The 13,048-nt window shown below is 36.0% G+C and overlaps 1 protein-coding gene across 2 annotated transcripts in view; it reads left to right on the forward strand.

The window, feature by feature from the left end:
- LOC145278268 (WSCD family member CG9164-like) overlaps positions 1-13,048 on the forward strand; it is a 193,393-nt gene that overhangs the window by 161,164 nt on the left and 19,181 nt on the right. For both annotated transcript variants that reach the window (XM_080130562.1, XM_080130567.1), the window contains exon 2: positions 7,816-8,130. In XM_080130562.1, coding sequence (XP_079986688.1) covers positions 7,863-8,130 — 268 coding nt within the window. In that variant the 5' untranslated portion in view covers positions 7,816-7,862. The remainder of the gene's footprint in view (positions 1-7,815; positions 8,131-13,048) is intronic.

The following is a 13,048-nucleotide window of genomic DNA, read 5'->3' on the forward strand; positions in this document are numbered from 1 at the left end:
AATATGCACACACAAAGGTTTAATATGCTTTGCTGTGAATTAAGAGGATAGAAACCAAGTCACGCATTGTTTTGTAAAGATTTTAGTCGTAAAAAGTGCACATCGAAATAATACATCGTTTACATCATCTTTACTTGAGATTATTAGATTTAAATTAATCTAGGGAATGGGAAGGATGTTAAAACCATAACATGCTTCGTTTTCTCTCTTCTCTATAACGTAATTTTGATATGTAATTTATATTGTTTGTAGGGTTTTCGCAATATTCAAAGACCCATCGTCGTCCAAAATGGCTCTATCGAATCTAGGAGCTGCACCACAATTTCTCTTCTTTAAACAACACCGACCGAACGTCCATTTCGTATCATTGAACTGAAAACAATCATTTCAAGGACATCAATTTTTCCTTTAATGAACTCAAACCAAACTGTCTTAAATCTTGAGACGAGGCCGCATTATTATAGCATAATCACATTGACACACCGGTTCTCGTTAAATCACCAAAGTTAAGTAACGTTGAGCCTGTCAGTACCAGAAGAATTACTATTTGGGGATACTCGGCGTTGAATGTAGAAGGACGTCAACAACTATTTGTGAGAACTGCAGAGACCCTAAGCTGTTATCTCATCTGGCGGGAATATACACACCACTGGGTACCGCTTATGAATTTCATACTCCCATGAAACATCTTCCTTTGGAGGAAGTCGGTTCAATTCGCTTAGGGTTAGTGCGGTTTTGGTAAATCTTGCGACTACATATATTCACAATTTGTGTAAAAACTCGCTAAAATAGAGTTCAATTTCCCATCCATATCAACTATGCAGACATTTTTAAGTCAATATTTCAGAAAGATCAGTAAACATCGAGATATCTTAAGAGAAATTAGTTGCCGAATCATATCAATAACCTGTAATAGCTTTTATGCATTGTTAAAGGATCCAGGAAAAGACAGGAACTCGTGATTAAGTGAAAACAAAATATATTGAAAAAAAAATTTTATGCAGCGTATTAAGAGAGGTCTTGAACGTCAGTGTGACTGCCCAATATTAGACTGGGGTTGGCCTATTCTTTCCCTCCCATCACCGGAAGATATAACACGTAAGGGGAGTGTCAAGCCAGCGCCCTCAAAGGAGGAGCACTCTGGCTTATTAAAATCTTTGTCGGCATTCATCGGTAAGGAGCGCCTCAGCAGTATGCGATAAACTTACTCCTCCGAAAAACGGAAAGTAACAGCTTGAGAAGGCGAATCTCCTAGAATTACACATGGCCAATTAGTCGTAATGTAGCCAATAGGAAAACAGACCATTTCCATAATGGCTTAGACACTTTACTTTCCAGTCGACGTAAACACCAGGGCTGCGCTGACTAGGGTGGTACTAACACCGAGAGGCATGTCATTTTGGTATTTATAGTGCATATGAAAAGTTCACGCAGCCCGTAAAAGGTTAGAGCTATAAAACTATGTAGCGTAAATAGTTTTAATAATTATATTGTCAAATTTACAGTTTGTGATATTAAAGAATGGATCCCATCAGCATTTTTTTAAAATGGAAATCGCTCCAGACAATGCATGAAGCAATTTGATGTAAAGAGCTAAAAAAAAAGGTTAAAAGAACTTGAATAAGCGTGAGATGGATAGATTCCGATCCAGAAAACAGTAATCCTCCCCTTTTTGTCAGAAACAACGGTCATGGAATGCAAAGACTAAAGAAAAAAATAAGGGAAGCAAGAATTACTGCAAGCTTTCGGATGAGAGTTTTAAATGAATCTGAATTTGTTGAGATTTATAGTGATGCTCTACAAAAAGATATATCAGAAGAAAAGGATACAAATAAAACACAAAACATACATCGTTAAAAAGGCTGATTTATTGATGTTGAAATGGATGTGTGCATTCGTTTTCTTTTTATTTCGAGCAATGTTTTACTGGAATGTTCACGGAGGCGAAAACAAATACATAAATAACATAACGTTATGTAGCGTTACAAAAGTTGGTATCGGAAGGTTTATGGCACGTGCGTTGTTCCAGTGTGCTGTGCAGCAGAAACACGCACGCAGATAACGCTCGATAGGCTTTGTGTTATCAGTTGTTTGGTTATCATGAAATTTATTATGCACATTCATTGCTAGGCATCGCCGAAACGGATTCGATAACATCATCATATTTACAGTAAAAAATAAAAATAGAGATCTATCATCATCATTTACAATAACACCGCTACTACGACTAGACACACCAGCTAAATTGCTGATTTCGCAATAGAACCAACGGCTTTTTATTTTTGAAGACAAAAATTCGCATATAATTACCTTTGTTCGTTTAATCGGCTTATCAACCAGTTTTGTTATTTTTGAAAGAGACGCTTTATTTAAAACTAAGTGGAATTAAACTCATCGATTAGAGGGAATAAGGATTCGTACCTTTCTTTAATATCCAATATTAACGTGTAAGTAACTGCTATGTATTCAACTGGATTTTAGCTGTCGGTTCCATAATAGCTCCCGTTAAACATCGCACAAGTCATACTAGTTAGCATCATTGTTTATGCTGCTTTTGTTCAAAATAGAAAAGTCAGAGACTACTGTGGCTACGTGACTCAGTGCTTAAATTGCCCTTTTTATTTCCTGCAAATTATATATATATATTTCAGAATGTGAGAGATTATATATAAATTCCACAGCCAAATAACTCAATTCGGATGTATTTAACTGATGAGTCCAAATGAGGGCGAAACTCGAGTCTTGGACTTCCGGTTCGTTGACTATCATGGCTCTTGTTGGCTACGACGTTGTTTGGCTGTGGAATGATTATATATTTATATATATATATATATATATATATATATATATATATATATATATATATATTCTTGAACAACGATTAATATTAGCTAAAGTGCTGATGTTTAGCGAACTAAACACTTAATGGTGTTTATATAATTTGAAAGAAATGATCCTTAACGCGAGCGGTTTGGTATTATTTAGATTATTGGAAATATTGTTCGCATCTCAAGGTTTCGACCGATGTAAGCTTTGGCCTTTTTCAAACGTACCTTGTCGAACTCCGGGATCAGCACGGGATTTTCTATAAACACTATTGTATCCAGGGGTTAGCATTATATCGTTTCGTCAGATATAACCGAGTGGAAATCTTAAGTAATTCGCAATTGTATTTTTAGAATTGCCTGCACTGAAGATTGAACCTTCAACCCCAGAACTTAGAACTGAACTAACCTAATGCCTTATCGGTTACGCCATGATTCTTGTAGAAGAATACCGGTGATTACACAGGCATAAACGCTGTGTAAATAACATTAGATAAGTGTAATCGAAATAATTAATTATCACCTGAAAAAGTCAGAAATATGAGAATGCCTTTATATTTATGTTTGATAACAAAACATAAAAATATTGTAAGAAAACAATCAGACGCTGCCAAGATATGCATGCTGACTGATGTAGATCTATGTTCTTGGTAGGCTGGGTTTAAAGCCACAGGAGCAGGCACTTGAACAATTACTGGCTGTATATTCTTTCATTGTACCGTTCAACAGAGATACGTATACAGATAACGCGCAGTCATATTCATCTTTCTTAATGGGCTTCGTGTTGTCAGTAGCTACATTTATCAAATCTAATTTATAAAACTATGTATTTGTGTATATCCGTCTGCCTATCTCGATTTTCTCAAATTGCTTCTCCTCCGAGATGCAAGGTTGCTGAGCGGCGCGGGGCGGGTCAATTGATTGCATTTTTTATGGACAGTTTTTTTCCTAGATTTTAGGCGATAGAAACAGGTGCTAAGCGGTCAACATTGAAAGAAATTGGAACTTGGCGGGATTAAGTCGACTAAATGTTATAAGTACGCATGCGCAAATATATACATTTATACGTTAAAGTCGGCTCATTTTTTCACTTGTTCTTATCAGTCTGACAATAGCACAAACGAAAACAACTAAACTCGAACTGTTATATGTTTTGGTTTCGATCCTAGCTGATGGCACTAAAGTCGTGTGTTTTTTTAAACTTTTGAAATTGTTATTGTATATTATCCAAAATATAATAGTTGATTCAGAATTGACTCAATATAAGTAAATAAAACATCTACATGAATTAGAATATCATATTTCAGCGTATTTTACGACCGAACAACGTCAGGCGGACATCTAGTGTATTTATAAACTATTCAAATATTGGATTAAATCGGATCTATTTTATCATTTGAGAGGTGATCGTGATGAAGTGGATGCCGTTGTGGATTAACAGGTTCAAATCACGTTTGTTCCATTACGACTTTTGCTCTGGTTTGACCTTGTATATATCAAATGGTGACAACAGAATCGAGCCGGTCAAAGGTCGTAACATGTTAATTCATATGACATCGTACATCTAAACAATATGATGTAAATATGGGTGTACCTCATGGGTCGATCCTTGGACCTTTAATATTCCTGATATTCCTAAATGACCTCCCCAATAAAATTGTCTCTGAGATAGGTATATTTGCTGACGAAACCATGCTCTAAAACGGGCACGAGGGGAAAACAAATGGAAACATATCCAAGGCAATGGCAAAAACCATAGAAAAAGAACTCCAGTCTGTAGTGGAATGGGGTCAAAAATGGATGGTAATTATTGTAGTGACCTGATATGTTGTCGTCGTTGTTTACTTATTAACTGAAACGGTGCCAATGAATTATAACCGTGACCTTGTCAACGAGATTACACCCCACTATGTCTCGCAGTATTGCCGGGAAGCACTAACTCGACAGGATGGTTTATAAGTACACGCATAAACAGACATTGTCTTGTATTTGAGATAAGATATATTCTCGTATTTATAAGAAGCTTAAATGGGTCGTATGTTTTGGATTCTGGGCACACGTTTTTAATTATCTCATTAGCGACATGTTTTTTTTTTTACAATCGGAGTTATCGATATGACAGAAAACAGGAATTTGCGAGGGTAGGGAGGATGCTACACAGATTGACTGACTAAAATTAACTGTTCAAAATGCCACAGAAACATGTATTAGTTTTCATACAGAAGTAGGATCATCCGGTTACAAGGGCGTAAATATTTACACCATAGACTATACGCACTCTGAAAGGATACTAACTCTCTTTAGCCTTATATTGAACTAGCCTTGGTGCCCGAGTGTTTGGAGGTGTGTGTTGAGCAAAAAAAAAAGTGGTAGTAGGCAGGCTCGAACCCGTGAATGTGGAGAGGTGTTAAAAAAAAAAAATAAAAATCGTAGTAGCGTGGGTGGGAATCAAACAGTAGGCAGCCAGAAGAGAGGTATTTAAAAAAAAGTGGTAGTAGGCAGGCAGGCTCGAACCTGTGACCTGAAGGGGGAAAAGAAAATGAAAGAAAATCTGACGATATGTCCATGACGCGATCGGAAGTCAATCCAATGGTGACGATGACTTGCTAAAATGTCGATGAAAAAAATCGACCCTTCCTTGTACAAAACGGTCGAGTTTATGATGAAGGAGTTAATGTTTCTGACCAATTTTTCGATATTTGTCGTCAGAGATATCGAGCTTAAAAATGATACTGAGCTGTCAGGATTCGTCGCCTCTGTCGAAAGTTTTTGCGAGACATACATACATACATACATACATACATACATGGTGGCAGCAAACTCGTTTTCAAGTATTGCAATTGCTTAATACATTTCTAGCTCACATGAGGCAGACATGAGCGCCACTAGCAGCACGTGCTGGACGGTCACTTCTATGAACCTTCTACAGGCCTGCACATTTGCGGATGACCGGGTCCAGGCTGTGGTGCCCTGAACACCTGCCGTTCAAGACCTTGGATGTTCCAGAGCCTTTATTCTGTTAGAATTTTTTTTAAATTTCTAACGCACCTCTCTTTTCTTGGTTCCTTGTTATCCGAACCACTTGGTTAATTTTGAGAAAGAATAACACAATAAAATTCTTGTATTTAAAATAACGTATACTTACAAGTAAAGGTTAAAGTTTCCAAAACAGTTGTTCTGGAGGAGTTTCTGTTTGTTGCAGAAAAAGAGAGTAATTTATGAGAAGTGCTCGCTGTTAATTTTTTTGTCTTTTTTATTGTTGTAAGCAACTCCAAGTAATAGTGGGTAATTTGCATAAGTGGCTTTATGCAAATTACCTTACAAAGTTTGAGTACAAATAATTCTAACAATGACGTCAATGTCTGCATCAGTCCTCATTGAGTGTCCGTTTGCCGTTTTAGACTACAGCTGGCCTTTTTGTTATCAAGATACACACTGATGATAAAATGTGTATTCCATTACATATCAAGTAATACCTGTGCATTGAAGCTTTTTATAGTGAGGAAAGACTTTATACAGAGACAATCACACTCATAACAACTGCCACATTGAACAAAAAAGAAGAATAAGTCAACAACAGTGGATGCAGCAGTCGCCGCAAGTTTTATATCAGGGGTTTCCTTCTCCTAAAGAGGTTGCCTTCACCATAGCTTATAGAGCCCTCTTCACCTATCATGCCATTTGATTCATGACTGGGACTTAGGTTGCTGGGCACCAGAGCATATTCCACACGCCGATGGGTCATGTATGCCGCAGCTTACAGGGCCTAAGCTCCTCTGAAGGTTTATGTCAGGGTTACCCCGCCTTTGGTTTAAAGAACCTTGGCCCACAAGGCACTGGAGGTTCAGTTATACGGCGCATGATAATCGCCGTTCATCAGAGCCCCGTCGCATGGCAGTGGTCACAACTTGCACGTGGGATTGATTTGTCTGGGAGAAGCACAGTATGACGCTACGACATCTGTATGCTTTTAACACACGTCCACACCAGACCTTGACCGCCACATGCATACATGATGATTGCAACGTCTTGTCAGACGAGTGCCACTCCCTCAGACATTTAAAATCCATGAGCCCAAATGCCTGAGGGAGTATCTATACAAAGATGACGTTACAGAGTCTTAGCTTTGTACGACAGCTAAGTCTCTCTCTCGGTTCAAAATGTTGAGATCCAGCAACAAGCAAGAGCAAGATAGCCAGCAACAAATTAAACTGCAGACCAGCTTAATACGGGTACTGGTCTCCTGCTTTATGGTTTTTTAAATCAGATTTGCTTCTCCTAGAAAGGTTGTCTTCACCACGGCTTACGGGAGCCCTCTCCAACCCAATACACATATACACACACAAATATACACGGTGTTAGTTGGCCGTTGACCCAGAAAAAGAGTTCATTCGCCCTTTGGAAGGTCTTGTTTTTAATCCTCCAGGGAGACTAGCCGCCCTCCTCACCAAACAAGTCTGGTGGGGGAACCAGTTTAGTCGCCGGTGACCCGATCATGAGGCAGGTAGTACTGGGTTACATGGTACCAGTAGCATATGACATGACCTGACATATAACATACATACATACATACATTTAAACAGACAGGTGAGATTTATATTATAGTTTCACTCGCCATTACTTCAACCAGATTTGTTGGCATTATTCAGTTCGAGTTTCCGTTCTTGACAGTTTTGTCTATTCGCAGCCAAAACAACTCTATAAATTTCTTCAAGCATTTTCTTTAACTGAGACAATGCATTCCAGAAATTATACAATCTAAAATCCACATCAAATAAGTACTAGTATATTTAATCATCCCAATTTCCTCGTGGGACACTCAACGTATTTTCACAAAAGAGGGCGTTTTTTTTTCAAGACAATAAAAATGATTTCTTCATAAAATACCAACTTTGCACTGTATTGATACAAATATATGTTAACCGTTATACACAGTCTTCCCATTTCAAAAATAAATAATCACTATTAATAAACTATTTTCTTTTCACAGGTGCCTTTCGTCGGAAATTCCAACCGGAACAGAAAGCGAATGAAAGAATGCAGTCGTTTGCCAGTTGCCGGGTGCGAACCCTGCTCTGTATCATTCTTACCAACGTGCTCTTCTTCAATGTGTTTTCCATTTACCAATTGTCACATAGCAAAACAAACTGGACACGCATCCACGGGCCGTTTTATGCTTTGGCCTTCTTCCCACGCAGTTGCAAGGACATCACAATACCAGACAAACCATTCGCCAAAACGGCCCTGGTGGGATTCCCAGGATCGGGGACCACATGGTTGCGATATATGATTCAACAAGCCACAGGTAAGCAATTTTAGACCTAATCATGCAAACAATTTGCGAATTATGTCCAGCCCATGGACATTTTCTTGCGCTCTCCTGATCCAGAGTTTTAGCCTTGGTTGCTGCTTACAAATGGAATAATAGAGATTATACTTTAGCTTAAACTATAAGTTTTATTTGAGAACTAAGTTGACCCATTCATTATGTTTATGTAAACTAGTGCTACCAGTTCCGTTTGTCGAAAGATATCGGTTTCCTGACCTAATATTCACCACACAGTGATACTGTTGTTGCTTCGATTCGTTTCCAAAACTCAATCATGTTTGCAAAGCCCGATATAAAACTATTGAACTCTACGAATAAACCAAACCAAACCAAACCCCATGAATAAATACCTAAAGTTATAAAGAATGTGAAGCCATATTTTACCAAGTAATTCTGCATTTAATAAGAGTTAATATTCCGTGTAAAACATTCAACAAAACGAAACGTCTAGCTAACCCTTTAAAGAAACACTGGAGATTTAAACGCCACTATATGTTCTAAAACCTTAACGTCAAATCTTAAACAACAAATAATTTTATTTAAATATGGATGCATATTTAGTTAACTAACCTACATTTTTCTAAAATATTTTAATTAAAACCAATATTTTTGACATGTAAAAAACAAAATAAAAATGTGATTAGTTTCCAATGCCCACGTTTTATGTTTGATAATGCGCCTCTCTAGTTAAACTTTCAAACTATTCAGTGGCAACATTAATTTAAACTAGCGGGACCTGTGGAAATTCCACAGGGGACTCATTCATATGTAATGTATTGATACTGGTATTCTGTAGATGTTCAGCGTAAATGGAGATGCTCTGATATTATTGTAGCTTTTTTGTTAAAACTGCAAAAGTATTTATCTAAGCTCACACGAACGCCCGGCAAAGCCTGGTCGTAAAGTACGCTTAAATATGATATTTTAATTCTTGCAGATTTCGTATATATTATTATTATATAGTTAATGTTCTATCGATTTTATATATTATAAAGTCGTGATTTCAAATATATATTATATATGACTTGGGTGTATTAGCTTTAATCGAAACCGAAAAAAAAATATATGTACATACATATATAACTTGTGTTCCTTCAGCCATAATCGAAACCGAAATATAGACATATGAAGAATTCTTGATAAAATTATTTATAAAAAAAAATGATTACTAGAGTGCCATCAGCTATAAACGAAACCGAAACGAAAACTTATGAAGAATTCTTGGTGAAATTATTTATGACAAGTTCTTTCGTTTTAAATGGAACCACACCCGTCGTCATAGCTTTTAAAAAATAGGCGACTTTACTTTGGAAGGACCCTCGTATGTCTATCAGCTTCCTCGTAGATAAGGTACAAAAATGCCTTTAACCTAACAGATTTCGCACTGTCTATCAAGCTCTAAACCCTGCCCCATCACTGCAATATAGCAGCTTGTACTTGCTTAATAAGTGCCAACACAGAATGTACTCCGATGAAATTACTGCATGTGTATCTGTTCAAAATTCAATACCACTACAAACGTGGCTAGCAGCAAAATCCTAAGACCTTCACCAGAGACGTCTCCAGAGACAGGAAAACTAATAGCTTTTTCGGCGGATTGCTTGTGGTTAGAATATCTGCTTTGACTCTCTATTTCCCCGAATCGTATAAACATGAATTTTAAATGTAATGTTAACAAACATTTTGCTGTACAAATCTCGACTTAGGATGCCCTCTAATCACAACAACTCATGCCACAGTGGCCATGCACACTGTTTTAGGTGAAGTAATAAATCTTTAAATTCATTTAACTGCCAATGAAACTCAATTTTACTTCTCGTATTGGGTTGTACTTATTCGATAAATTACCCAACCGTTCTATGGAAATAATGATGGAGATAAATGTGACGTTTTTCGAACAATACAAGCATTAAAAAAACACTTTTTCACAATTAAGATTATTTACCTAAAATTACTTGTTTACATTATACCAGTCGAAATGAACTTAATCTCAATAGTGTGTTATTGATATCTTACATTACCTTTTATCCTGCAGACTCGAGAATTAGCTTTTAGATTTGTTTTTTTTTTTTAATAGATGATGCTCCACTTAAAGTAGCCCTGAAAATGTAGTAGAGAGGAGGAACATTCTTTTACTGTTTAAATTACCTCTAGCACTGTTTAAATTACCTGTAGTGTTATAAAAGATGCTGAAAGTACTCCAAGTTGGCATCTATGCATTTCTGGACAAGTTTAACAACGTTTGCAGATACTGCCTGTAGATCTTCTCTGGTGATAGTGTTCGTAATGTTCTCCTTTAGTTGGTCTAAATTGTGAGGATTATTTTCATACACTTTTTGTTTTAAAGTCCACAAAAGATGAAAATCACATGAGGACAAGTCCGGGGAACGTGGTGGCCATAACCCTTTATTTATTGTTCTGTCTTCCGTAAACAAGTCATGAACTCATGTCAGTGATATGTGAGACGTGCGACATGTAGCGCCATCTTGTTGGAAAAAAGAGTCACATTTTGTCTTGTGGTGTCAGTTGGTCGTTAAGAGAAAAATTCGAGAGATCGGGCTATTTTTAGGTGAACTACCCCGTATAAATATATCGGAGACTGCATAAATAATGTTTACAGTTTATGTGAAAAATATACAAGAAATATTGAAAACAAAAATCAAGTTAGATAAGTGCGAGTGTGTTAAAAATCGAATTTGAAATAGGAGTATGGCTTCCACACTCCTTCAAAATTATGTTCCAATAAAGGAATAATAATGGAAAAATACGGTTAAGCGACCACAAAATTTATGTTTTTTTTATATATATATACTAGGAATCAAATGCGTATGTATAGGGGGGGGAGGAATCTAAATAAAGAAACAAAAACAAAAGTATATCATCAAAAACGAGATCTTTACCAGTTTTGTTAGAGTTAACGAATGTCTTCAGATTAAATGAAGATTTTAACGAAGAAAAAAGAAGGCAACAACAGGATGTTCTAACGATTTGAAAATACTATGAAGTCGTTCATTAGGAAAAGGTAAAGAAGGAAATTTAAAAATTATGAAAAAATGTTATATGGATAAAATACAGTAAAAAGTAATACTTTTATCAGCACCTTAATTATTTGGCGCTTATGTCAACGACTCATCAGATCTAAGGGAGATAACTAGCAGAGACATAGCAAAAATAAGCATATTTTGCAAGTTATAATTTGGGACGCTGAAATAATCAGTAGAACAATATAAGAATATTTAATAAAAAAAAATAAGAAAAAAAAAAAGAGAAACAAAATAAGGTTACACGAATACTACACCTACAACCGCCGGGTGAAGTTGAAGTTAGTTCCGGAAATTTCAACAAAAAGAAAACAAGTTAATCAACGAACTTAAAATATAACAATGTTAAGTAACAAAAGAAACTTATTAATTAACGTATTACACAAAACATGAATGAAACGATATTAATTAATCAACAACAAAAATTAAATAAACTTGTTAATTAATGGAAATGAAAATTATATCACATATTGCTCCCTGATGGCAATAATTATACGGGGGAATACTTCTCCCTTTTCCCTTGTCCGCCAAAGAAACTCCATAAGATGAAGGTGGATCATTTCAGTTCTCGACCCCAACAATTTTCGGAGGTGTCTCTTGGCATGAGACCAAAAACCTTCAGTTAAAAATAAGAAATTTGTTTTATTTTATTTTAGTAAATCGTAAAAACTAATAAAAAGCATATAAATTTCAATGCTAATTATTTTTAACGTATCTTTAATAATTAAAAAAACAGCAATTTAAATGTTAATTAATATCTAAACGTATCTTCATCTTACCTTCAATTGTCTCTGTGTGGATGCTGTCATTATCAGGATTGACTAAGTTAGTATCATGGATGATTGTGGCATGTTCATAGATGCCGTTTTCATACTCGCCTAATCTATCATACGCAGCCCAACCATCAGATATGATACGCGTTTTCGGCAAAATCCACGATCGAATTATTAGGAACAATGTTTCACTATCTCTTCTTTCTACAGTTGTTACATTACAATTATTGGTTTTTCTTTCTACTGCTCCAGAGACCCAGACTCCGTCTCTAAATCTACCTCTGTTGTATTTTCGTTTGAAAAAGTAGGATTCATCAACTTCTACTTCTTTTGGCGTGTTATCTAAAGTTAACCCTCCCAGCAATATTGGTTTGCTTAAAATATCCTGCTCACAAACTTCTCTAATAAATTGCTTCCAATCTACAATGACATGGGATGCAATGCCGACTTCTTTCTCAATTGCAGTTTGCTTCATATCTATACTCCAACAAAAAATAATCGTAATTATTTGCCTTATTCGCAGACGGCTTTTTAAAAAAAAAAAAACACCCCTTTCGCACGCTAACAACTGACCTACAGCTCGGCATACCCAATACCATCCGTCTGATAGGTTTACTTCTTTTCGTAAACGTTCTAGGGATTTCACATGCTAAACAAGGGCAAGAATTCCCTATCAATCCAATGGAAGCTGCAAACTGAATATCATCCTCTGTTATTTTTGGTAAAATTGAACTAAATGTCCAATATAACACTTATTTCTCGTGGAGTGAAGACATGGTCCACTATACGTTCTTTAGAAACTCGGGGACATCCTAAATTAGACATGCTATTTATTCTAAAAAAATCTTAGTAATGATTATGTAGCCGAAAGCAATAAAAACAAATTAAATTCCTATAGCCAATTAAAAAGTTGTTATTTTTTGTATAACCAACAATCAAGAAGTTGTTGTACAATTAGCCAATGAAAAATGCTTACCTTGTTTAAAAAAAAAAACGAACACTTTATCTTGAGTAGAATTTTTTAAAGTTATTTTTTTAAATACATTTGTACATAATAGTAAAAAAAATCACAGACAGAAA

The sequence above is a fragment of the Euprymna scolopes genome, chromosome 1 (genome assembly GCF_053919585.1).
Source record: "Euprymna scolopes isolate OS-2025 chromosome 1, ASM5391958v1, whole genome shotgun sequence".
Taxonomy (NCBI): Eukaryota; Metazoa; Mollusca; class Cephalopoda; order Sepiida; family Sepiolidae; genus Euprymna; species Euprymna scolopes.